Source organism: Cygnus atratus, chromosome 1, assembly GCF_013377495.2.
Source record: "Cygnus atratus isolate AKBS03 ecotype Queensland, Australia chromosome 1, CAtr_DNAZoo_HiC_assembly, whole genome shotgun sequence".
Lineage (NCBI taxonomy): Eukaryota > Metazoa > Chordata > Aves > Anseriformes > Anatidae > Cygnus > Cygnus atratus.
In genome coordinates this window covers 201,657,063-201,682,438 of record NC_066362.1, presented here as the reverse complement: position 1 = coordinate 201,682,438, position 25,376 = coordinate 201,657,063, and the positions used below count along the sequence as shown (strand labels likewise).

Below are 25,376 nucleotides of genomic sequence, written 5' to 3'. Positions count from 1 at the left end.
ATTCCATTCCACATTTTTCCCAAGAAGCGATCTTTTAACGCATACAAGTATGATTACACAATGGATCCAGATTATTATAGATAGAAAAGCCATGGAAACTCTCTCTTCCTCAGTTGGCTCTCCCACCCATCCTCACTCTTCCCCCTGCAGTATTTCCACGTGTCTCGTTCTGTTCTTTTACACCTTTTCATACTTGAGACTGATTATATGGATTCCAAAGGCAGATCCTGCTTACCAACATAATATAGCCCCATGCAGTCACATTTTATGTCCATCAAAAAAGCAGAAAAAAGTACTCCTTTCATCACTGTAAACTTCACTTTTGTAATGGGGTAGCATCTTATAAGGTTTTTTGTTTGTTTTTGTGATTTTACATGTCAATTGTGATATAATCATGGGGAAAAAAAAAAAAGAAAAAAAAAAAACAAACACCCCACCACCTCTCTCAGCACTGCATCAAGTAGAAGAATTGTCCTGTAGCAGGACAAGGATGAATTAGGAACCCTTTTGCACAAAGTACAGTACGATACAGCCAGAAATGACCTTGCCCTTTATAAGTGTGCACTTTTAATAAAGGAGAGAGAAGAGGATTGAAGCATACCATAACCCAATCTTCCCACGTTGATGCTGTAGGTGAGCAGTGGAGCTGAAGAAAGCTCTCCAGCTGCAGTGAGCTGCCCACTCATTTCCTGTGCCTGTCATCATCATTCTGGAATACTCTTGGAGCTTTATTTTACTGATAGAAACATGCAGTTTTTTTGTTGGTGTTTTTTGTTTTGTTTGTTTGTTTTTTCCAAAAGGATGATAATTATGTCACCAGGGAACATTCAGTCATTGTTCCTAGTCCACAACTAATGTTTTAAAGAAAATTTTAATTCTGGGTGTTTTCTTAGAATACCTTTATGTAATCTTTTTATCCTTGTAGTTGTCCCGGCAGTAGAACGTAAATAGTAACAGTGATCACCAGCTTTAGCTGAAAATTAAATAAAGCTTTATTTTAATTATCTCATACTTCTGAATTAACTTCATGTGTATTGTTAATAGTCATCTTAATTAAGTAGTATTTCAATTTGAGATATAATTTCAGAGGTTTCTTTTTGTAATTTACTGTTTTGACAGTATCCATGAAGTAGCCCATTATGTTATCTGACCTCACATTTTTTTAGGCTAAAAATAATGATCAAATTAAAATAGTGTGAGAAAAAAATCACTTTTTTTTGAGATTTAATTCACTCAAAAAGCTTATCTCTGTCCTCATACAGCTGCTAAAGAAGCCTGTGTGTATTAAAATAAACCATTGCTTAAGTTTTAGTGCACAAGCAGTCACGCTGGTGAGTTTCCAATAAAATGCCAAGTTCCGGGCAGTTCATTTTTCTACTGCATTTTCACTGCTCAGGCTGAAGCTATTACCAATATGTTTGTTTTAAGAATGACTGAACACCGTGTATTTCAAAGATAAAACTAGTTATTATTCTGTATGTAGATACAGCTATTTTTTCTATTCAGCTAAAAGAGAAATGCCTAGTTCAAGCAATAATCTAAGCAGGTTATTGTCAGTAACAGCTTATTTGCTCAGATGGAAGTTCCCATTAGATATATGATCTATAAAAAATAAACCTCATAAAGTAGATTTTTATGGAAATGGAGCACAGTAGTTTCTGTCTTTTCTCTGATTGAGAGATAAAAATGTTATTACAAGTGAGAGCAATGATTTGTCTGTTTATGTAGTGTGTCAGATGATAGGAAAAGTAGGAAAAGAGTAAAACTTTTTTTTTTCTCATACTGACATCTATTTATTTTTCCTTCCTTTTCCTGAATCGTATCAGGATGTAGACGCTGCTCCAAATTTTGGCACTTAGGGTCTTCATCTAATAATTTCACAGATCACTGAGAGAAAGTTATATGTGAACTATCAATTTCTTATTTTTTATATGAATAGCCAAAGATATTTGTGTCCTGGAAAAATATGCAAAGCAGAATTAAATCAAAATATCTACACCATTTATTTTTCATTTTCTCAGATCTTTCAATGTGGTACTACAGAAACTTACAAAATATGTAGTACACCTCTCACAGTATTTTTTCAAATTCTGTGGACAATAAGAATACCTTTCTTTTTTTTATGATAGATTGTGATTTATTTTTATACCAATATTTATTAAAATGAAGTCCAAGCTTCAGAGTTTCATTACTAGTCCGCAGAAATTTCCACCATGAAGTTGTGCCATAACTTGTTTATGTAGGTTGCACTGTCCCCTGGTGTGGACAAGACATTAGTGTAAAATTATCATTGGTTTGATTCTTTTTATATCTACCTTTCTATAATTGTACGTGGAAAGGAGTTTCATTGATTTATTTCTGTCCCTCAACTTCCAAGGAAAAGTGAAAGCATATGACCCCTCAAATACCTGTTATGTTGTTTGCATTTCTTTAAAAAATATTGTAATTATACAATTACACTCTTACTTAGTGTTATTCATGTACTGATAATGTTTTGTTTTTCATATCTTCTCCAGGTCTGGGTTTCAGTATCGCAGGAGGGGTGGGAAACCAACACATCCCTGGGGACAACAGCATTTATGTCACCAAGATTATCGATGGAGGAGCTGCACAAAAAGATGGGAGGTTGCAGGTTGGAGATAGACTTCTTATGGTAAGTATGACAAATTTAAATTGGATTTTATATGACTGAAAGTTGTTTCATGTAGGGAATTTTATTTACTGTACGTTTTAATGAAGGTAACCATTACAACTTCTCTAGTAATTGTTAGATTTCTGTCATCTTCATTTTTTCCCATTATTCATATGTATTTCTAAGACTAGAGTTAAAAAAGAAATATACTGGGAAACCAATATTTTGTGAAGAAAAGGCAATGTGTTTTATTGCTGTTACAGTCATTTAACTAAGAAGAGAATAAATGCATTGTGCACATAGGTCAAAATGTACCACAAAAGTTTTAAAGGAAGGTGTTATACAAACTTCATTACAGCACAACTGATTCTACCGACCATTTCAAGGAAGTGATAAGATGTAAAATATGCCACAAAACTCTCAAGCGTAGCCACTGCCAGTGGACTATTACCTATATATTACTATATGCATGAATGCTTCATGTAGATGCTCCATTTAGGTGTTATAAAAGATACATTTTCTATCTTTTATCCTTGAGGAAGTGTTCTTATTTCTCTGATGGATCTCACTTTGGGAAATTTTTCCTGATATTTGCAGTGCTAGTATATTGTTCCCTGTAGATAATTATTTCCCACTCACAGAGTTTGTTTAATTCTTTGTAAGGGGGAAATCCTGACCCTGATGAATCAGCAGAAGTTAATCTATGTCAAGTTGTATTCATGTCAATGCATTTGCATAGATTTCAGCAAGCAGAAAAATATATTTTCAGTCATTGCCATGAAAAAAAGTGTACTGCAGTAGCTCTGTTTTGTGACATGATATCTAAGCAGTGAAAAATTGCTGTGGCCTTTTTTTCTGCTTGCAAAAATATATCTGAAGTTTTCTTTATTTGGCTGGGAACACCGTGTTCCAGTCACATGTGAAGATGATCATTCGTTTTCAGTGTATTAAACACAACATAAAAGGCACTTGGTTGCTGTTGGTGACTTTAGCTTTTTTTTAATTAACCCTAGTAGACAGACAACTTAAAGATAAAATAATGTTAGCAAATCAAAGCAGAATGAAACTAGAACTTAACATTTCTCTGACATTTCTTCTTTTCAGGTTTTCAGCACAGTGAAATTCAAGTCCCTGCTCTTTAATGACGTTTTTGTTCATTTTTCCATAGAAATGTGTTCTTATATTTGCCAAAGTTGCTCTTTATTTTGTTCTTTAGCACCATATAGAAAATCTACTTGTATTCAGCTGTTGTTTCTTTCTCTGGTGATAATTCCTTCTTGGTTTTTGTGTGATTTGCAAATTTTTGTTACCTTACTCTTAACTTCTTCCAATTCACTTGAAGAAATACATAATATCTGCAAAACACAGACACACTGCATTCCCTGCCTCCAGTGTCACTTAATTACAATGAATTTCAGTAGAAAAACAATTTTCTACATCACAATGTAGAAATTGATTCTTTTTCTAGTTTTTTTTTTTTTTTTTTTTTTTTTGTAGGATTTGCCTATTAAGTATCTCTTCTCAGTCCTTAACCTACGATTCACTGCAGTCAGATACAGATAGATACAGGTTTCTCCACTGGGACAAGTTTTTACTCCTGAACCTGACCTCTGCAAATGACCAGCAGTCATCCTCAGTATGTTTGATGTCACATCTTCATACTGCTTTTCTTTTGTTCTGCACCAGTTCATTACTTACCATCATCTCCTCTTATCACTGCATGTAAAATGAGGAAAAAAGTCAATCATAATATTGCTCTCCATAACATACATAGTCCCGTACTTCCAGACCAAGCTTTTCACTGTTGCTTAAGAAAGTCCTAGTATCAATTTGCTCTTAACTGCTACATTTTGGAGATAAAGTTACAAGACCAAAACCTATTTCTTAAATTCATGGGGATGAAAAGCTGTGTTTTCTGGTTCTCTCTGACAAGACACCCTGATTTCATTATAACTTGTGGGTTTTCTTGAATACCTTTAATATTTTTTCTCTTCTGCCCTGGGTAACATCTGTCAGTTCATGGCATTTACTTCATGTTCCTTTGTGAAAAGTGAGTGAAAGAATTCATTACTTTCTTTTGGCAGTGTTACCACTTTTATCAACACAATATTAACCTTGTCACCTGCATGGTCCTATTGCTGCTTCACTTATTCCTTATTTTATAAGGCATATTTGAACACTTCCTCATTGTTTTTCTTCTCAGTAGTGCTTGCTTTCTTGATCTTTTTCTTTTCCAACATTTCTCTAAAATTTACTAGAATTTGTCATCCTTCTGGAATTCTCAGCAGCTGCTGGAGTGGTTGTTTCTTTTCTTGTGCCTATGTTCTGATAAGTTTGGGTAAAAAGCTTTCAGATCCCAAAGAACATGCAAATCAAATGCATTAAAATTTAAGATGTAATAAAAGAGATGCTGCAAAATCAAAACTAAGATTGAAATGTAAAACAATGAGGTGCCATCTGAGCATTTCACAGTTTGATGTCCCTACAGTTATTAAATGCAGATTGCTAATAGTATGTTAAGCATTCACAAGATGTATTATGTAAATATTGAGCATTGTGATTATTGTGAAATCTATACAAGGGCATATCTGTGCAGTTATGCTTCTGTGGCACTGAGCCTGCTCTTGTGGCTTATTATCCTAAATGCTTCCACATGGAAATTCTCCAATGTAGGATAATTCTTAGTTACCCAATAGTAAAATTACTGGAAGAAACATAAGAGTGCTCCAGCCAAATACTCAACTCAGTGGTTTCGGTAGGTATATGTGAAATGAACAGACCAGAGCTCTGCCCTGAAGACTGACAACTAATAGGAAACTTCTACCTTGACAACTAATAGGAAACTTCTGCAGTCTAATGAGTGCCAGCTAATGAGGAATAATCCCTTCCCTGCATCTCCTGGTTCTGCTCGTGCGCATTCTGCCCAGGATGCTGTGGCCCTCTTTGCTGCCAGGACACACAGATGGCTCATGCCCAGCTTGATGTCCACCAGGACACAAGGGCTGTTCCACACAGCTGTTGAAGGGGGCTAGGGAGTGCCAGGGGCAGGACTTACTCTTTCTCTCTATTGAATATCAAGAAGTTCCTGTTGGACCCTTCCTCCAGCCTTTCCAGGAAGGCAGCCCTGCGCTCAAGTATATGGACCAGTCCCCTAGGTGACATGTCTTCTGCAAGCTTGACAAGAGTGCACTCCTCACATTCTCCAGCTCATTGATAATGATGATCAGGAAGAACTGCAAAACAATTTAAGTTGTTACCTCTCAGATGATAATTACCTTTTTTTAATCTGAAACAATCATCTCACTTTGGAAGTGCTTGGCTACAGAACAGATAAAAGAAATCAGTGTAAAACTGTATTTCCTTGTACAAAACAAGGCTAATAGTTAGAAGCAAGATATTCTTTCAGGGAAAGCTCTAAAAATATCAAGATTAAAAGAAGATTTAAGATAATATTTATCTCATAAGTATTTTATTAAGTACTCAAAAATTTGTCTTCTATTCTAAAAACCCTTACATGTTTAGGCATCATTCATTAGTCTATTTCTAAGCCTATGCAGTCAGAGAGATCATACTTTTGTAGGACTATTTATATTTGTAGGAAAAAGTTATGGTACTCACATACCAAGAGATTTAACTTGATTCTGTTTTATTACTGAAAACAAAAGGAAAAAAACAGGAGCCACTTTCCTTTTCAGAAGTTCAGGCTTCCCATCCAATTATCTGCTGGAAAAAGTCATGTTACCACTTGGTGGTTTCACAGGGCAATGATGGGATTGTGATTTAGAACTGTCAATCTGTGCCTTACAGGGTCAGCTACCGATATCTGTTATTTTAGATCATATGTGGATGCAGGATCATGTTTGCGTTAATGTAATCAGAGAATATTATTTGAGTTTAAGGTGCATCTATGTTAGCATTTGGTTCAGATCAGAAGTGCTTTTTAAGATGATTTTGTCTGTCTTGTGGGTTGGTCTTTGAGGAAACAAATTGGATGTTTTTTTATGAAGATGCTCTCCAGAAGCATTCTAAATGAGCATGTCATTGCAGCTGCTAATAGGCATTCCATCCTACTGGAGGAGCCAGACTAGGTGTAATCCAAAGTAACCCCCTTCAGATGTGTGTAGAGTAGATCTCACATCATCCAGACCCTCTGTTATTTCAGATCACTCCTAGTGCACACGTATTAGGAAGAAATTCTTCACTCAGAGGGTGGTGAGGCACTGGCACAGATTGCCCAGAGACGCTGTGGATGCCCCATCCCTGGCCGTGTTCAAGGCCAGTTTGGATGGGGCTTTGAGCAACCTGGTCTGGTGGGAGGTGTCCGTGACCATGTCAGGGGGTTGGATCTGGGTGGGCTTTAAGGTCCCTTCCAACCTAAACCGTTCTATGATGCTATGATTCTTTGCTCAGGTAGGTGCAGCATTGGGCAGCTATGCCAGTTAATGAAGTACAGACATTACCCCATTAGACTCAAAGGCAGAGCAATGTGAACAGATAGTACCTAATCTGTCAGTTGTACTGGCTGACTAGCAGAAAGGAAGCACATTAGAGTAAAGGTAAATAATAGGTAAAGGTAAAAAGGTAAATAAAAGGTAAATAGTCTGAGTTGAAGAGTGAATTGGTACAGAAGCAACTCTGGGGGTATGGTGACTATGTCCCTTCTGATGCAGCGCTAGGCTCTGAGCCAGGTAGACACTATTGTTGACTCTGGGCTTGCAATGCTGTATCTAGCATTCAAAGGTAGATTTGCTAGAATCAGTTTTTGGATGGTACCATAGCTATAAGCTCCCCATTTAATTCCTTCTCATGATACTCTCATTATATGATTGTTTCTACACAGTTGCATCATCTTCATACCACTTCATTGCCTTAGGTCACTTTATTTATTTATTTATTTTTACCTGAATCAGTTTAAAAGGGATGGAAGAATGAAAAAAAAAATGATGATCCACTATCATTTGGTGTCACTTGCACACTTCATGCACATGATGCCTGAAGCCTGTCACTTCAGTCTCTACTCAAAGAGTAGATCTGTTTTCTGTGAAGCAGACTCTTGCATTTCTCGGCAAAGAGTAGATCTGTTTAGTGTTTCAGGACACTGAGTCCATACCCACTTATAATCTAAGCAAGCTAATTTCAGAGGGAGTAACACACAGTCATCTGAAGCTAGCCCATTGTTTTCTATACAGACTTCAGCAGTTATGCAACTAATTTAGGAGTCCCTGGGATTATATGTTAGTTAGTACAAGCAGATTTACATCCTTAGAACAAATGATTGGGCTTCAGGATTGGAAAGACATTCACTTTTCACAGCTCTTTAAGGCATGGTGAGTTTTAAAAAAGGCCATCAGCAGTTCTAGATTTACAGTGGGCAGACTGCAGGTATTGTCTGGATTTGCTGCTGGTGCTCACTCCAGATTTGCTCAGGAAAATCCACTTTCTGATTCAGATGTAGAATATTACACTAAAGCAAATATTACCACTGACAAAGCAAAGATCACCTCGTTTTCTCATTCATTGAGTGAATTCTTACTCTAAATAATAGAAGAAAGGAACAATTTCCCTTAAAAAAAAAAAAAGGAATATGAATTAAGACATTATTCCTCCAGAGATCTTATTCTGTTATCGGCTTATGCTCTTGTGAATGAAGTTATTTTTTAGAGCACTTGTAGTCTTTTGGGGGATTCTAAGCTTTTCACTCCAGCTACTTCTCAGTGCCTTTATTTCCAATATGAATCCAGGAAAACTTCCAAATACGATAATTCTTGCTTAAGTTTAAACTTCATTGCCTTGATTATGCTATTTAGGAAAAAAAAAAAAAAAAAAGCAGTCTTTTTATATCTCTTTGGCAATATTTCATACTGATTTTCCCCAACACTCAAATATATTTTTTGATTGGACTTGTAAGTATCTTTAATTTCCTTCTCAATTACTATATTATTTTTTCCTCATCACTTTCCTGTAATATCAGTATGTCTTATAACATTCCTTCTGTTTATAGAAACAGCTTTCCTGATTTCTTTTTTACTTCAGGTGCAGTTTGCATTTCATAGAATCATAAAATGGTTTGGGTTGGAAGGGACCTTAGGGAGAATTCCCTTTTTCACACTGCTGGCTACTCTGCTTTTGAGGCAGCCTAGCATATGGTTGGTTTTCTGTGCTGCAAGCACACACTGACAGCTCATGTTGAGCTTCTCATCAGTCATCACCCCCAGGCCCTTCTACTCAGGGCTGCTCTCAATCTATTCTCTGCCTGTATTTGTGCTTGGGATTGCCCTGACCCAGATGCAGGACCTTCCTTGCACTTGACCCTGTTGAACCTCATGAGGTTCACACAAGCCCACCTATCAGGCCTGCCCAGATCCCTCTGGATGCCATCCCTTCCTTCCAGCATGTCAACCACACCACACAGCTTGGTGTCATCAGCAAACCTGCCAAGGTGCACTTGGTCCCACTGTTCATTTCGCTGACAAAGAATCTGTCCCTGGCTGGATTTAATTATACCTGGGCTTTAGCTTTTCTAACCTGATCACAGGCTTCTCAGACAATTTCTTTGTTCCTCCCAGGCTACTTGTGCTTGCTGCCACCTTCTGTAGGCATTTCTGAATTTTCTCTATATGGTACATTTCAGAAAAGCCTCACTTGCTCCATGCCTATTTTCTTTCTGATTTCTGTCCTCTGGCTCCCATGGTTGTATTCTGTGGCTCAGGTATCCAACTCTTGAACTGATTTTGCATTTGCCTTAGGGTTTTTTTTCCCCCTTAAATTTCTATTTAAATTGGTGTCCTAGAGCCAGAATGTTGGTGTGAAGTACCTGTTCCATCCACATAGCTCCAATGCTAGCCCTTCTGCGTAAATATCTCAGCATCTTAGAGGGGGCTATGCCCTATACAATTTGATTTTGTATTTTGTGCACATCTCCCACTCTCTATCATCTTTACCTCTGACTCAACTTTTTTTTTGGAACTACATCCTCCACTATGGTTGTTGTGGCAGCAGGAAGTGAAGCTCTCTTATCATGCACTGGCTGTGCCACAACCAGTGAAACACAGTCAGATTTATGGTTGTAGATAAAATTCAGTTCAAAGAAGCATCTTTCAGGGAAACAAGGAGAAGTTCAAGAAATTGTATCTCTTGGAGTTTTTTATGGGAGTTTCTCCTCTCCCCAAGTCATCAGAAAAAACAATTGCAATATCGTATTTCCTAATAATCACCATCTCTGGCATGATGTTTAGAGAGATGATATCCAGAGATTTCCTTATGAAAAAAATGGCATACCACAATCGTCTTGCAATAATATCTAGGGAGTTGAACAATGTAATCAATGTATTCAGGTTTTCATTTTTGTATAATACATTCAAATGTCTTTATTTGTGATGATTGCTTTATGAATAGGAAAAAGAAGAAAAGTTATGAGTGCTTGCACATTCTAGTAATACTGGGAATTGTAGGCCCAAAGCAAAGAGCTACCTTTTGAATGAAACTGGGGAATGCATAGTATATTTTATATACTGTAATTCTAAATTGATCTCAGCAATGACTAAGGAAGGTGGTTTTATCTCCTTGCTGGAATGCTTTTTATAGCAGAACTCCATTCACTTTGAAGGGCCCTTTTTTTCTCCACAAGTTTTCATCCAGCTTCTTTGAAGCTCTCCTTTGTATCTTGATTTCACTCGTGTTACCTTCTTTCAAATTCTACCAAGTTCTGGCTCTGCATACTCATTTTCTACAATATTCTGCACATTTAAGCTTATATGTACTAGAAATGAGGAAAAAAAAGTTATTATATAAACTTTGCAAGGATTTTTAAGACCTTTAAGTGTATAAAGAATAGTTCATAATTGCTCAGGCATTACTTCTTAGTTTAGAATTACTTGGTCTTTAATTTGTATTTTAACTTTAAAATTTGTACAACTTATACACAGAGTTGGTGAGATACCTGTCCTGTAAAGTCATTGTTAGATAGAGAAGAAGACCTGTCATAGAAAGTATAAATGTTCTATGTATCATGCTAAATTTCCTGTTTCTAAAGTGGTAATTTATCCTCCAGTTGCACAACTGTGATATCCAAGTGTGCAGTGATAGAAACAGTCTTACCATGATTTTTATCAGCTAGATTCCCAGAGGAAAAAGAAAAAAAATATTTACAAGTTGTCAAAATCCAGATACTGCTATGATATTTTATTTTGTGTCCCTTTATTTTTTTGGCTAAGAGCATCTTTTATTAAGCAGAAGTATAGTGGAAGGTTATTTAGTGAGATTTTCTTTTACTTCAAAAAGCTTGTAGAGTTGAGATGAAACACAACAGTACATAATAATAGGTTGCCAAGAGTGGTTATTGAATCTCCCTTCTTGGAGGTCTTCAAAAGCTGCCCGGACCTGGTCCTGGGCACCCTGCTCTGGGTGTCCTTGCTTGAGCAGGGGTGGGAACAGATGAAATCTGGCGGTCTTTTCCAACCTCAACTGTTCTGTGATACAGAACAAACACCATGGAAAGGAGGGAAGATAAAGGGTAACTATATGGTTGTGTTGACAAAATTGTGAATTTTCAGCATTTGAGATGGTTTTGAAATATATAACTAAGAGAGGCTAGATTTCAGCATCCTACCAGCCTAGTAATTTAAAAGACATTTATTTATTAAAAGTGCAAATGTATGTTAATGCTGTTCCTAACAAAAATAAATAATTAAATAGAGATAAATTTATAGAAGGTAGGGATCAGATTTTTTATTTAAATGGAAGACCTGTCAAAATACAGCATACCGTGTTAGTAACTCTCTTCTGACAGTTAAGTTGTATCATAGTTCTTCGTGCCAAATTGTCATAATAAGCCTGTCATTGCCTCTTTCAATTAACCTTAAAACCAAGTCTGAGAATCGTGAAAGGATCAAAATTTAAACATAATCCTTATATTTGACAATACTATTCAATAGTATTGTTAAATAGTAGTATCTCTTGGTGTTGATGAAATCATCTGGGTACAAATAGTCTTCCAGTTTTTCATAGTATCTGAATTTCTCTTTGGTTACCAATTACCCAGTTAATTCCTTTGCCAGTAGCTTACTCTCACAGCCAAGTCTCTGATTATTTACTGATACTAAATTCCTTAGAAAGCATGCATTGCCTTCTGTGATTTACTGCAGTACTATATTACACTACAGTTGAGCAGCTTCTTTTTCTTCCATCATGAATAAACTTTACAAGAAATCCTTGCAATAACTGTAAAAGTTGAAGGATGACGCTTTAAATCACAGTCAAATGTTTCATACACGACATTCACCTTGAAATGAAGCTTTTTCTATTGCCTTACACCACACGTCTCAAAGCTAAATCTACACCCTTCTTTTCTCTATCCTGTGACTTCTCTGTTCAGGCTGTATCCTTTTTGCTGTAGGGAACATTCACTAGTCTGTTGATAGGAGCACAACCTATTGTTGATGTTCAGTAGATACAGTGGATTTATGTGTGAATAAATTGTATACCCCTTCTGACATTTTTCTTTTGATTTTTTTTTCTTTTTGGAGTAAAGCATAAATAGGCAAGGCTTGTTGTCACTGTTTCCATCCCTATTTAATCCTCTTATTGGTTAAGTATTTTTCTTTTAGGATAGAGCACAGAGCTAATGCCACATCCTCATTTTTTTCAATGTCTGTCTCATGCTTCCAGAAAACTGATAAACCTTCACACTCAAAACCTCCTTCCTGCACACAGAACTGTTTTTTGTTGTTGTTGTTGTTGTTTTCCATTTCCTGCACCTCACAGGCAGCCCCTTATTCTTTATATCACTTTGTATCTCTTATTATTCCAACTATCAATGACATATTATGGATGGAAAGATTTGGGGTGTTAAGAATATTGGAGGTCCTAGCCATCCATGCTATGAGATGGATTTGGACAGTTAATCTTGGTAGGCCAAATAATATAGGCAGTTTCTGTAAATGATCTGGTGTGTTAAGTTATTAAATTATTATTAAATATAGTTTTACATTAATGATGATACTATCAGAAAAATATCACAAAGTACTTATCTACTGACAAGACCAGGTGCCATCTCAACCCATTATGTTTCTCCGACATTATCAAAACTGTTAAGTTAGTCTTTGAATATGGATATGCTAAGAAAACTTTATTTTCTACCTTGCTGTAATACCACTTCCAATATCTTCAGTGCTCTTTGTCTAGAGCAGTTTTTCCAACATCATGACAACTGTGAGAGTGTCTTTTTTTTTTTTTTGTCTGTTGCTGCATCCTAACTCAACCTGTCTGATTTATCCTTTAAGGTAAATAATTACAGTTTAGAAGAAGTTACCCATGAAGAGGCAGTAGCGATACTGAAGAACACATCAGATGTAGTGTATCTGAAAGTTGGAAAGCCCACCACCATTTACATGACTGATCCTTATGGCCCACCAGATATTACTCACTGTAAGTGACTATTGTAATTCATTTTGTATGAAACATCAATTTGTCAGATCATTGTGTTTGTTTCATAGCTTGTCCAAAGTACTCCATTAAAGTTTATGAAAGTGTGGAAGGCAACAAAAATAAAATGTTTGATGCCACCTACGTAAGCTACACTTGTGAAATATTACCAATAATACAGTTCAACTAAAGTATATTTGCAGCAAAAGTAACAGTGTAGATGATGTACTGCTGTGCTGACTCAAATTAGACAACATCCAAGTAATCAGATTGAACTGTAACTCTTGTGACAATTACAGTGATATACATATGCAGATATATTTTGAAGTATGATTGGATTTGAAGAATGGAGTCCTCTGTCCACTGAAAAATCAGAACAAGCAGCAAACGATCCAAACAAACTTACTGAAAAGCTGGAGAAAAACGGATATGATATTTTCATAAAATATTTACTTGGAATGTAAAATCACTGCTCTATCTACATAAATCTGCCCATTTTCTATGTGTATCCACTTCCTAAATTCCTACTCCATTTTGCTTCGTTCTCACTCCGCCCATTAACTTTACGTATGTTCATCTGCTGTTCCTTCACTGAGGACTAAGAATTTATTTGTCCTTGAATTAAATATCTTCCCTGCTGTAGGAAAAGTTGCTGGAACGACTTTTGGTTTTTTAATTGTTAATAAAGCTCAGTGCAGGATCTCATAAGAAGGGAAGATTATTTTATTTTAAAACAAACTGATTTCACTCAGGCTGTAATATCCATGTACTGAAAATCATCTAGACTTCTTTTCGGTGTTCAAGCAAAAAAACATGCAAGGTGAGCTTGCTAAGATTCCCTGAGATGACCAAGTACAAGGGTGGTTGGCTGTGGAGTCCTTACCGTAGACATACACCACCTTCTTAGGTTGCCAACCTGCTTGACTATATGCTTTTTGTAGTCTTAAGGAGATGACTGTGATTAGGTTTTTCTCTCTATCAGGATTTACTCTCTTCTCCTTTGTCTCCTTGTCTGAGTGTCCTAGACTCCAATCTAGTCTTTATCTCCTGCTATCATTTCTTAATGGCTTGAGTCTTTGTTTTAGTTTGGGTTTAGGCTGTCCTGAGAAGTTGCCCATAGTTATTCTATGTTTGATAACCTACTGATGAATCTAGGTGCTATCAATACGTGCCATTCTTATAAACCTCCTTCTGCCAGTCCTCTTGATGTTTCCATTCCCATTCTCTTCTCATAAACAGTGATCTTAACATTTCAATTGTAGCTCTCTATACCACTAATGCCTGCTGGTCTAACCACTTTGTTACTGAAACTCCCTTCCTTCATTCAGTTCTTCGCTAAAAACTGTCTGCCTGGGGTTTCACTACCAAAAGGGAACAGCTGCACCACCTAACAACTGGGTGACATTTTAATTTTTGAAGAGTTTCAGCAACTGACCCATACACATCTCGATCTTCTGCCATAATACTAGGGGCATGTAAGGTCAGGGAACTAAGGACCGGGAAAGGTAGATTTTCCCTGTAAAAGATAAGAGATTAATTTTAGCTGTTCATTTGCAGTGCGTTGCCACTGTGAACTGAAAAAGTTGAGGGGAAAGCTTCATATCCATAATCCTCTTTATTCAGACTGCTCCATTAAAATAAAAGAGAAGGTTTTGTAAGATGCACATCAGGTGGCATATTCAACTGTGCTGAGGATACCTATTTACTTAGCAAATGTTACAACAGATGGCAGTCAAGATTGTTCGGTAGCAGTCTGGTCTGAATCTTAGCAAAGCCCAACAAGTAAAACTGCTAAATGTCCCTATCCAATCTCCAGCATTATAATACTTCCTAAAATAATTTGAGAGTTCTAAAAGAGTGTGTTTTATTATGTCAGACTATAGATCAGCAGCATATGAACAGACAGAAGCAATTCCAGGGAGGGAGTAAAGGTTGAAAAGATTTGCAGTAGCCCATCCCAGGCTGTTGGTGCATAGAGATTCATTTATCCTTGGGGAACCTTTCATTATACCTGCATGTTCAGAGTATTTCAGAATGGGTAATGGCCTTTCCCTGTAGGGATATTTTGCTTTGAACCATTCTGAATCTCAGCATCTGAAGGAAGGACTGAAAATAAGACTAGAAAGACTTCTTTTCGTGAGAAAATTAGTTGTAGCTCATTGCAGAAGCATGTCTTTGTTTTTGCTACTTATCATTTCCTTTTCTAATTACATTAACTAGAGATTTGATTACAGCTATTGCAAGTAACTTGAGAATGGCAAAAAGCAAACAAATAACAAAATCCATAGACCAAAGAATCAGGCAGCACCATCCTGTAATTGTCATTATTAGTCATTAATTTGTATGAGATTTGTATCCAATTTCTGTTTTGTATACAGATTTACTGAGTTCTAAATAATACAATTTATATTGGTACTGAAATTTCAATTACATGGGAAAATGTGGCACCTTAAGTAAATCGGAGCTTTAAATCTTCATCATACATAGTTCTTGACATACAATTCCTGCTCTAATCCTGCAATGAGCTCTTACTGTATTACTCCCACTTCTGTACAATGGAGCCAAAAAGATGTGTGCTTTTAATCTCATTCTCTCCTATTTACATTTCCTTCTATGAGTCTGTAATAATTGAAGAAAGTCTTTGTTTCCCATCTTCCAAACTATCCTTTCTTACTTGGATCCCTTTTAGAGATTCAATTCCTGCAAAATGAACCATTATCATTATTATTGTTGTTGTTGTTGTTGCTGTTGTTTTGTTTGTTATTATCAACCTTTTGGGAAAACTCCAGCTGCTCATTCTGTCTTTTTAAATTTTAAGCTCTATCAGGCATGGACTGTCTGTTTTGGTGTTATTTACAGCAACAAGCATATTCTTGGTACTTAAATAAAAATGATGCAGTTGTGACCTAATCAAATATAGAAATGGCTAACAGAAAATGCTTATTCTTACCACCAGCTTATTCTCCACCGATGGAAAATCATATACTCTCTTCTGGAAACAACGGCACTTTAGAGTACAAGGCATCTCTGGCCCCTATCTCACCGGGAAGATATTCACCCATTCCAAAGCACATGCTGGTGGAGGATGACTACACCAGGTCAGATGCTTTTCTTTGTTACATTTCATGGCAATTGCAAAGAACATTGTTAAAGCATTGGTAAAGCAAGGTAAAGCATTCCATGCACCCCTGACGGCACACAGCATATAGTTATTTTCACCCGTGTTCAAGGGAAGACAAATCATAACTGTTACAGGTATAGAGACATCTAAGAGAAAGATCTCATGAATGAATGCTGACCTGAAGTCCATGTTTTCTGGGTACAATCCTGCACTAGTTCCTAAACAACATGGCTGCATTAGAGCAGTGCTGGCACTGAGCAAAACATTCTGTTTCTTAAGAGGTGTATTAGCTGTGATAGCTTCTTACCGGCACAACTAGGAGATCTCAGGATCAGTGACTCATCTGGCTCACTGCATGTATGGGTGGAGTGGCTGTACATGTGTTTGTACCTGTCTGTGAGAGTGTACTCTGAAAGGTCTGTCTTGTTTAGTTCAGTGAAAGCAAGGCTGAAATAGCCTGTAATTGCTCTGTGTACACACATTGAAAGATAAATGACACAGAGAGTAAACAATATGGGAAAAGAAAAAAAAAATATTGTATAAACTGGCTGTAAACTGTCTGTGAATGAATTTAGGTGGGAAACTAGAAAAAGTCTCATAACCATTAGAGAATCATAATATGAAACAGCTTTCAGTGGGAGTATAGAGGTTAAAAGGAAACTCTGTACAGTGGCACTTGATACATTTATAAAAGGAGTTCTTGTGATTATCAGCAAAATGACCCTGGAAATAACTTCCAATGTTTTTTTTGTTTGTTTGTTTTCTGTTTTTTTTGGTTTTTTTTTTGTTTGTTTGTTTGTTTTGTTTTTAACAATCCAAAAAGGATTGTGGACATAAGGTAATAAAATTTAATACATTTAGTTGATTTCCAGGTAGAAAAGACACAGGAAAATGCAGGAAGAGTTATTTTATGCCTTGTGTTGTGAATGGCACTGATAAAACATTGTGTATTTATCTTATTTGGCTAGTACCTTATCTTTTAATGTCTGGTACCACAGAAAATTAGATATTTTTTTTCCTGTACTTCAGTATTTATAGATTCGTTGTGTTTAAAGCTGAAAGGGGCACTGTTTGTGGTCATCTAACCTGACCTACTGTGTATCTTAGGCCAAAGAATCTCACCCACTTATGCATTCGTCAGCTTCATAACTTGCAAATTTGCATTTCATATTTCTTGTTGCATAAGATTAAGATCTCAAGCTGCTTAACTTGTTGGATCAGACAGATTCAGAGTAACTAAATCATGATACAGTTTTAATCAGGACATGAATTTATGGAAACCACACCTTGCTTCCCTGTCTTGGCTAAAATAATTTCTCCTTTGTTTTGATTGAGGATGCAAAAACAATGTTGCTTTCCTTCAATTTATGAGACATTCAGTCAGGATGAATTTTCTCCAAAGGGTTCCAAGAAGTTACATTTTTTAATTAATAGTCAAAATTCTGATTTCATTAAATTGCGCAACAAGGCTTTACCTGAGTTCGTACTGACATCATAATTTCTAAAATGCCTATGTATAGGAAGAATACTAATATAGTATCTAGGTTACAATGATGAAGACTTGTAGTACTGTTTTATCTCTTTCTGTAATGAGACATCAGCACCATTATTATTGACAAAGTGTTGGCAAAGTTTAAAAACAACAAAAAATGCAATCTTAAAAGTAGATAGCTAAGGAGACCCAAAAGTCACAGATAATATGGGAAGGAATCCTAAAACAGGAGAAAAACTGCACTCAGAATGCAAAGATCATTTAAAAAGTTAGTAAAACTGTAAGGTAATGGAGAAGTATCCTTAGAAATCCTTTGTTTCTGTTCCTTGTAGCTGATTTTAACATTTTAATTGATTGTACTTTTTTTTTTTTTTTAAAAGGGGGTTGGGGAACAATAGTTATAAAACAGAAGTGAAGGCAATGACAGTTCTAGTCCATTGTCAAGGTAGGTATCCAATAGAAAGCATACCTGCTGGAAGAATCATGCAAGATACTTATTGAAATACATCAATGCTTTTTTTGGTCTTCTTAGGAAGAAAGATGTCTTCCTATTCCAATCATTTTCATTTTTAAACAAGTTAATTTTGTTGGTTTAGGTCCTGACAGTAAATCCAAATACTTACATAGTCTAATTCTTGGCTGAGGTATTCATGCCAACCTTCATTTTGTGTTATTTGGGTAAAAAATGAATGTCCAGTAAAGCACAATATATTCTGAGTATTCCTCTCCTGCATTCTTCCTATCTGGACTTCCAAATTAATATGTTTTCTAACGAAGGTCTGCTATCTGAAGTGTGTAGGATTGGCACTATCAAATCTGCAAGCATCACCTTCTGTGGCATGTATAGGACGCTGGCAGAAATAAAGATGTCAAATAATACAAGCAGACCCTGAATGCAACAGACCAAATCAAATAACAAACTTTATTTTAAACAAGTCTTTATTTCAACCTAATGAAGGAAGAGGCTATTATGGACTTAATTTTAGTAGTGATATAGTTTATATGCTACACTGATATCCAGGATACAGTAGCACAAAGATTAAATGAATACAGCAATGTGTAATAAGAAAAATGGCACTTCCTGCTGCTGGATTTCCTCACTGAACACACATCATACAGCACTATCTGAGAGACACACGAACAAGAGCCAGGAGACCAGCTTTCTCCTCTGACTACTATGACTGAAAAGCTCTGACCTTCAAAATCAAACCTTCTAGCCCTTGAATGACACTGAACATTCTTCTTTCTTTCTTTCTTTCTGTCTTTCTTTCTTTCTGTCTTTCTTTCTATCTTTCTTTCTTTCTTCCTTTCTTCCTTCCTTCCTTCCTTCCTTCCTTTCTTTTTCTCTTTTTCTTTCTTTCTTTCTTCCTTTCTTCCTTTCTTTCTTTCTTTCTCTTTCTTTCCTTCTTTCTTTCTTTCTTTCTTTCTCTTTCTTCCTTTCTTTCTTTCTTTCTTTCTTTCTTTCTCTTTTCTCTCTCTCTTTCTCTCTCTTTCTCTCTCTCTCTGTTTCTCTTTTTCTTTCTCTCTCTCTCTGTTTCTCTTTTTCTTTCTCTCTCCCTCTCTTTCTTTCTTTCTTTCTTTCTTTCTTTCTTTCCTTCTTTCTTTCTTCCTTTCTTTCTTTCCTTCTTTCTTTCTTTCTTTCTTTCTTTCTTTCTCTTTTCTCTCTCTCTCTTTCTCTCTCTTTCTCTCTCTCTCTCTGTTTCTCTTTTTCTTTCTCTCTCCCTTTCTTTCTTTCTTTCTTTCTTTCTTTCTTTCTTTCTTTCTCTTTCATGACTGTGTAGCTGATTATTGCCTATTAATTTAAGTGGGACTATTGAAAAATGCCACAGTTAAATCTGACAAACTTTGACAGCTATAAACTGGGAATGGTGATTGCACTATCTCTGTGCAATGCAATAGGATTTGCTGATGAGTGTGCCTTTAAAATGAGAAGATATTTTGAAAGTCTTTGTTGCTGATCAGTTTAGAAAGACTTAAAATCTTTTGGGAAGTTAATTATCATATTGATAATTCTAGTGAACCCTATAGATCCCTTGACTGCAGCATTTATAATTAGGTTTCTTCACATAATTTTTTATAATTAAGATAATTGCCAACTACTGCAGTGCTATCCATTAAAACTACCTGGTTCTCACTATAATAGGTTTTCAGGGTTAATTTACATGGTGATCACATAAGGAAATTTATTACCCATGCAGTCATAATATGGCAACACTTCTGTCAGATTTTCATTTGTGCCAACTAAAAATATTTGGAACAGTAACTTCTCCACTATAAGAGGCATTTGCAATCTCAGAATTTGTTGTACATACGACTTGAGTGAAGCTGATGACAAGCTTTCTTTTAACTTCTTTGCTTTAATGAATCTGTTGGTAAAGTCAAAACAGTTGAACATTCATCATAACTTGTCCACTTACTCTTCTTACTCTTTTTTTTTTTTTTTATTCCAGTTGCAGATTTTTCTTTACCTGAATATTTTTTTTGGCCAACAAAATACATGTTTCTGTTGATAAAAACTTGCATTTTTGATCTGATATTGAATCAGCATCTGGAAAAAATCAGTACATATTTTACTTAATTAAACTGTAGGAAAAAAATAGCTTGATCAGAGCACAAAGGATAGAAAAGTACCAAATCATCCTCAGCCACAAATTTTAATGAAGCTGGGTGTTATTCTTTAATTACTGAGCTTTTGTAAGTTGTGTATGCTATTGGTCCAGAATGCTGTCAGTTGAAAGGCATAATTTATTTTCTGTTTTGTTGGATTCATTTTAAATTCCCTGGGGATGGAAGCTTTTCCTTCCTGTATTTTTATAAAAAGATTGTCACATTTTAAAATTCAAATAAAATAACAAAATTTCAGGTCAGTAGAATGTGACATATATTGCTTAGATATAAAAGATATACTAGTTTCTAGTAAGATGGAAGTGTTGTGCAGGCAGTCCAGGCAATTCCTTGGTTGTGGTATTAACGATTTCCTAATGCTCCTCAAGGGGATAAACAGGTATAATTCTCTGCTTGACTTACTGCTCATGAAAAGGGAAGAACCAGTCCGAAAGGTGGTAATAAGTAACAGCTCAGATCAGAGTGACCATGAGTTGGTGGAGTCCATGATTCAAAGGAAGTCTGGAAAGGTAGTCAGCAAGTTATGACTGTAGACTTGAGAAGAGCAGACTTCAGTCTTTCTGGAGAATTGCTAAGCAAAATTGTTTGGGATGCTGCCACACAGACATAGGTTCCATGAAAGATGGATGATTTCTAAATAAAACTTTCTGAGAACTCAGGAATGAGCCATACCATTGAGCTGGAAGACTGGGAATTCATCAGAAGGCCTTCTAAGCTATGTTGAGAGCTTCTTGAACTAAAATGCGAGATGTAGACAAGTGTTGTTTGCCTGCTTAGTGATAAAATCAGAAAGCTGATGGCTTTGATCTAAGATTTCCAAGGGTCATGAAGGGTAACAAAAAGTGATTCTGCAAGTGTGGTAGTTTCAAAAATTAAGGCAAAAATTTATGGAGGACAAAACTGATGGAGGAGATGATGTAATGGCAGACAGTATAGAAAGAGTTTAAGTACATTATCATCTTTGCCAGGCACTGAAGGGACCAAAAGGTAATTGGAATAGTCAGCATGGATTTACCAAAGCAAATCATGTACTTGTACAGCCTGATCACCTTTCCTGATGAAATGATGAGCTGTGTGGATAGCAGTGATTGTCCTATACCAACCAGGGTCACAGTGCAGGGACTGCCTCATGTAGAAATGGCTCTTTGCTGGATGAAAACACAGCTAGCTCCAAAGGCATCCCTGGCCCACACCATAACTCACAAAATGTGCATCTGATGTACTGTGGGGCATGTGGTGATTCTTTTTCACCATTACCTGCCTTGGGGAGTGGCTGCAAAACTGGTCCAGGCCATCTCATTCCTCTTCTCTGTGAAGATCAGGAGAAGCTGTAACACACATGCTGCAGGATACAGGGAGTGCCCTTTAAAACTCCTCCAGCAGCCTCTCATCCAGACATAAGGAAGTGTTGGATAAATGGGTACATCTAATCTGTAGCTGGAACGAAGGTATGATCTGTAAAGTCTTGGAAACCCTCTGGGTAGCCTTTTGGGTATCTCCTGGATTTTAAGCTGCCACCTTCCTTATTAGCCTTCTCTCAGCATGGCTGTGCACTTCTGCAAGCTACAGCAGATTTGGTAAGGCTTTTGACACAATCTCCCACAGAGCTCTCATTTGAAAGATGAGGAAGAGTGGACTAAAAGAAGAGATTGGGTTGGGAGCTGACTGAACCAGTAGGCTGAAAGGGTAATGATCATCACTTGACATCTGTCAGGCAGGCAGCAATGAGCAGAGTACCTCAGGATACACTAGGTGTCAGTTGAATATCTTCATCAATGACGTAGATCATGACACAGAGCGCACCCTCAGCAGTTTTGTGGATGATGGTAAGTTAAGGTGGAGTTACTGACATCACGAAGGGCAGAGCTATATTCCAGAGCAATCTTGATTAAACACAAGAATTGGGCCAGGAGAAACCTCCAGTAAGGAGGTTCAGTAAGAAATCTGAAATAAGGTTTCAGTAAGAAATTTGAAGTTCTGCACCTGGGGTGGAACAGCTGCACGCACTCATATGAGCTGTGAAACAAATATCTGAATTACAGCTACATTGAAAATGACCTGAAGGTTACAGCAGATGCCAGGCTGAACATGGACCCAGAAGTGAACTCTCATTACAAGGCAGGTAATCAGAATACTGGGCTACGTTAGGAGAAAAATGGCCAGTGGATAAAGATATGTTCTTGAAGACTGACTAGTTCCTGTTTTTTGACTTCAAGAGGGATGTGGATAAACAAGAAAGGGTCCATCAGATTCTGAGTCTTAAATCTCATGGAAGTTACAGACACATTGAGGGAGCTGGGGCTTGTTTAGTGTTATCAAGAGGAGACTAAGGGTCATTCTAAGAGCATCCTACAACCACTCAGCAGCAAAGATGATGAAACCAAACTCTTCTCAGTAGTGACAAAATGCAAAAAGGATCAAAGGCCGGAAGTGTTTGTTTGGCATGATCTGATTTCAACTTAAGAAGGAATAAAAAGACACCAGGTTAGTGAGGTGCTGCTGGAGCATATTGCCCAGATGGGTTGTGAAGTATCCATCCTTTGAGATTTTTTTGGTTAGATAGAATCAAGGCTGATCTGATCTAGCATTGTCAATAATCCTGCTTTAAGCATGAGATTGGATGAGATGACCTATAGTGGTCCCTTCCTGACAACTTTTCTATGATAATTGGGAAGAAAAAAGTGATTTGTTGTTTTAGTGTTTTGTGGAATATACACTACTAATAGAGCTGAAATAGAACTAACGATTTACTCTTTAGCAGATGTCTGCCTTTCTATTTCCAGTAAAAAATGAAATCCTGTAGTTTTTAGATGGTTGCTCCTTCTGGCTTTAACAAACAACATAGGTAAAAGATGCATAAAATAAAGAACTACCATCTTGAGTTTTTACTTCCTTTTTAACTTCAGAAAATTGTACCATCAAACTGTTGTGCTTCAACGGATAAAAAATGTACTTTAACATTTAACTCTGGGTAGACATTAAAGATTCATGGATGGAAAAGCTGTCTGAGTTATCTGTTTTGCTGTGAAAAGTGTTTGATTTCTTCTATATGCATCTTTGCAAAATAACATTTTCTGGATGAGGAGGAGGTGCTGGGGATTGGGAGGGAGAAAAAGGAGAACCATTAAGTTGAAGTCTCAGGGGAAATTTTCTCTGTATTGAGAGCAGCATTCTTCAACTGTTTCTTGGGTACTTACATAAGCCTGCTTGTTGAATTGAGGTTATTTTATAGAAACACCTTTAAAGTTGTGTTGATGCACAGATTTGACTGTTCAGGATTAAAGCATTACAAATAATATGAAGTTATGCATGTTATAAAACTATGAATAGCAGTTGTTTGACAATGGTTTGGGCTTTTGTTGAGTACAAAAATAGGGATAAAGAACTGCAGATTTTAGTAGTGTTCCATTGGGATTTCGAATGAGTTGACTTCATCCAGAGTTGTCAATCATCCATTGACAAAACACTCTGCATATTTGAAAAGTGTGTATTTGCTGAAAGGAGTTAGCTTAGCTGCATTTCTTGCTCTTTTTGTGAGGGAACAGAACTGAAACTCTTGTATCACAGATGAAGAAGAAGAGCACTGAGTATTGTAGGTAGTGCTTTCACACAGTGAATTTTGCACCATGTTTTTGACCCAACATTGCTCTATAAGCGGTGAAAAAAAGACATGCAGAAGTATGCTGGTGCAGTTATATGGATATGACAGGTAATTATTAGCTCTCAGCAATCATGTCATTATGCCTAACCTAAACTCAGCATGTAACCTATGCCTTAAAGAGGATTAATTACATATAGTAATATTAAATCACTTGTAACATTGTCAGCAGATTAATTGTTCCAGCTAGTACTTTAATGCTTTTTTTTTTTTTTTCCCTGAGGCTGGATAGCAAAGGTTGCGTGTTTGTTTTATTTTAAAATTTAGTGTAAATTACAGCTATTATTTTTAAAGTAACTTTAATTGATCACTAGTATCATCAAATTGAATTGTATCTATTTTAAACCATAGCAGTTTGGTCATTTAAGGAGTAGAGGAAGAATTACATGGCTTAGTTCATGCTAAAAATCATGGTGATATATTTTAAATATTATAATATTCCATACGTAGCATGAGGGTGTTGAATTCTGGAAGCTGATGAAGTTCAACCTACACAGTATTTCTACTGCATTTATGAAAAACTGTCTAAATGCCAACGAATACAGGTCTTTGGAAAAACTGCAATTCATTTATCTTTATATATCTTTATATATATATATGTATATACATATATAAGGGTAAAACTCTTTTGAATTCCATCCTCATACTGTAGTGCAGCAAAGCTTCTCCCAACTTTACAATACTGACTAGATTGTTTAAAAAAGCCAGCATGACTGAGCACAGCTTTATAAGGCCCAAGCTAGTTTTTCTCTCTACTTATTTCTTCCAGCCCTTTCTGACATAGAAACATAATCATGAGTGATTCTGCTCAGTGTTCCGAATGCCCAGTCCTGTCAGGTTTGAACACTGAAAAGGTTGGAGGAATGGGAGGGAGTGTATTTGGCAAGGAATTACAGTGAGATTGGATGTAAAAATGAGTGAGAACTTGTCAATGTTTGTGTGAAAATGGAAATCACAAGCAAAGAAGATGTATTTATTGTGCAAGTAAACTTAAATTTAGGACAAGGAAGGACATAAGTGAGAAATGGGTGAAGAGACGTGAAGAAGCATTAGAGAAAAATATCCTGGAGAAGAGCAACAATGAATTTCAGAGTTGCTGAACCAGCAACTCTCTCAGACAATAAAAACTGAGGTTTGGGGTAATCAATAGTTGTGCAAGAAGACAGGGGCAAAGAGCAGAGGTACAGAGCAGGTAGCAAAAGTTGCTGATACGATGCTAGCAGGATTAAACTGAGGCCATCTCTCTAGAAAAAAAATGAGAGGAACCCAAGATTTCTGGGGTTTGCAGGACTAGACCACGATTTCTGCGGGCAGTCTGTCATTATCGCTCAATAATTGCGTTGCTTGTCCTTCTGGAGGATGACAGCCTGCTGCTGCTGCTGGTCACTCCCTGTCTCTCGTGTGGTAGAGATTTCATGCTCTAGAT

General features: G+C 36.6%; 1 protein-coding gene across 4 annotated transcripts in view; it reads left to right on the top strand.

Moving 5' to 3' along the window:
- Positions 1 to 25,376, top strand: part of DLG2 (discs large MAGUK scaffold protein 2) — a 1,033,555-nt gene that overhangs the window by 732,324 nt on the left and 275,855 nt on the right. For all 4 annotated transcript variants that reach the window (XM_035560441.2, XM_035560439.2, XM_050713151.1 and 1 more), the window contains 3 exons: positions 2,517 to 2,653; positions 12,913 to 13,057; positions 16,011 to 16,152. In XM_035560441.2, the coding sequence (XP_035416334.1) occupies positions 2,517 to 2,653; positions 12,913 to 13,057; positions 16,011 to 16,152 (424 nt within the window). The remainder of the gene's footprint in view (positions 1 to 2,516; positions 2,654 to 12,912; positions 13,058 to 16,010; positions 16,153 to 25,376) is intronic.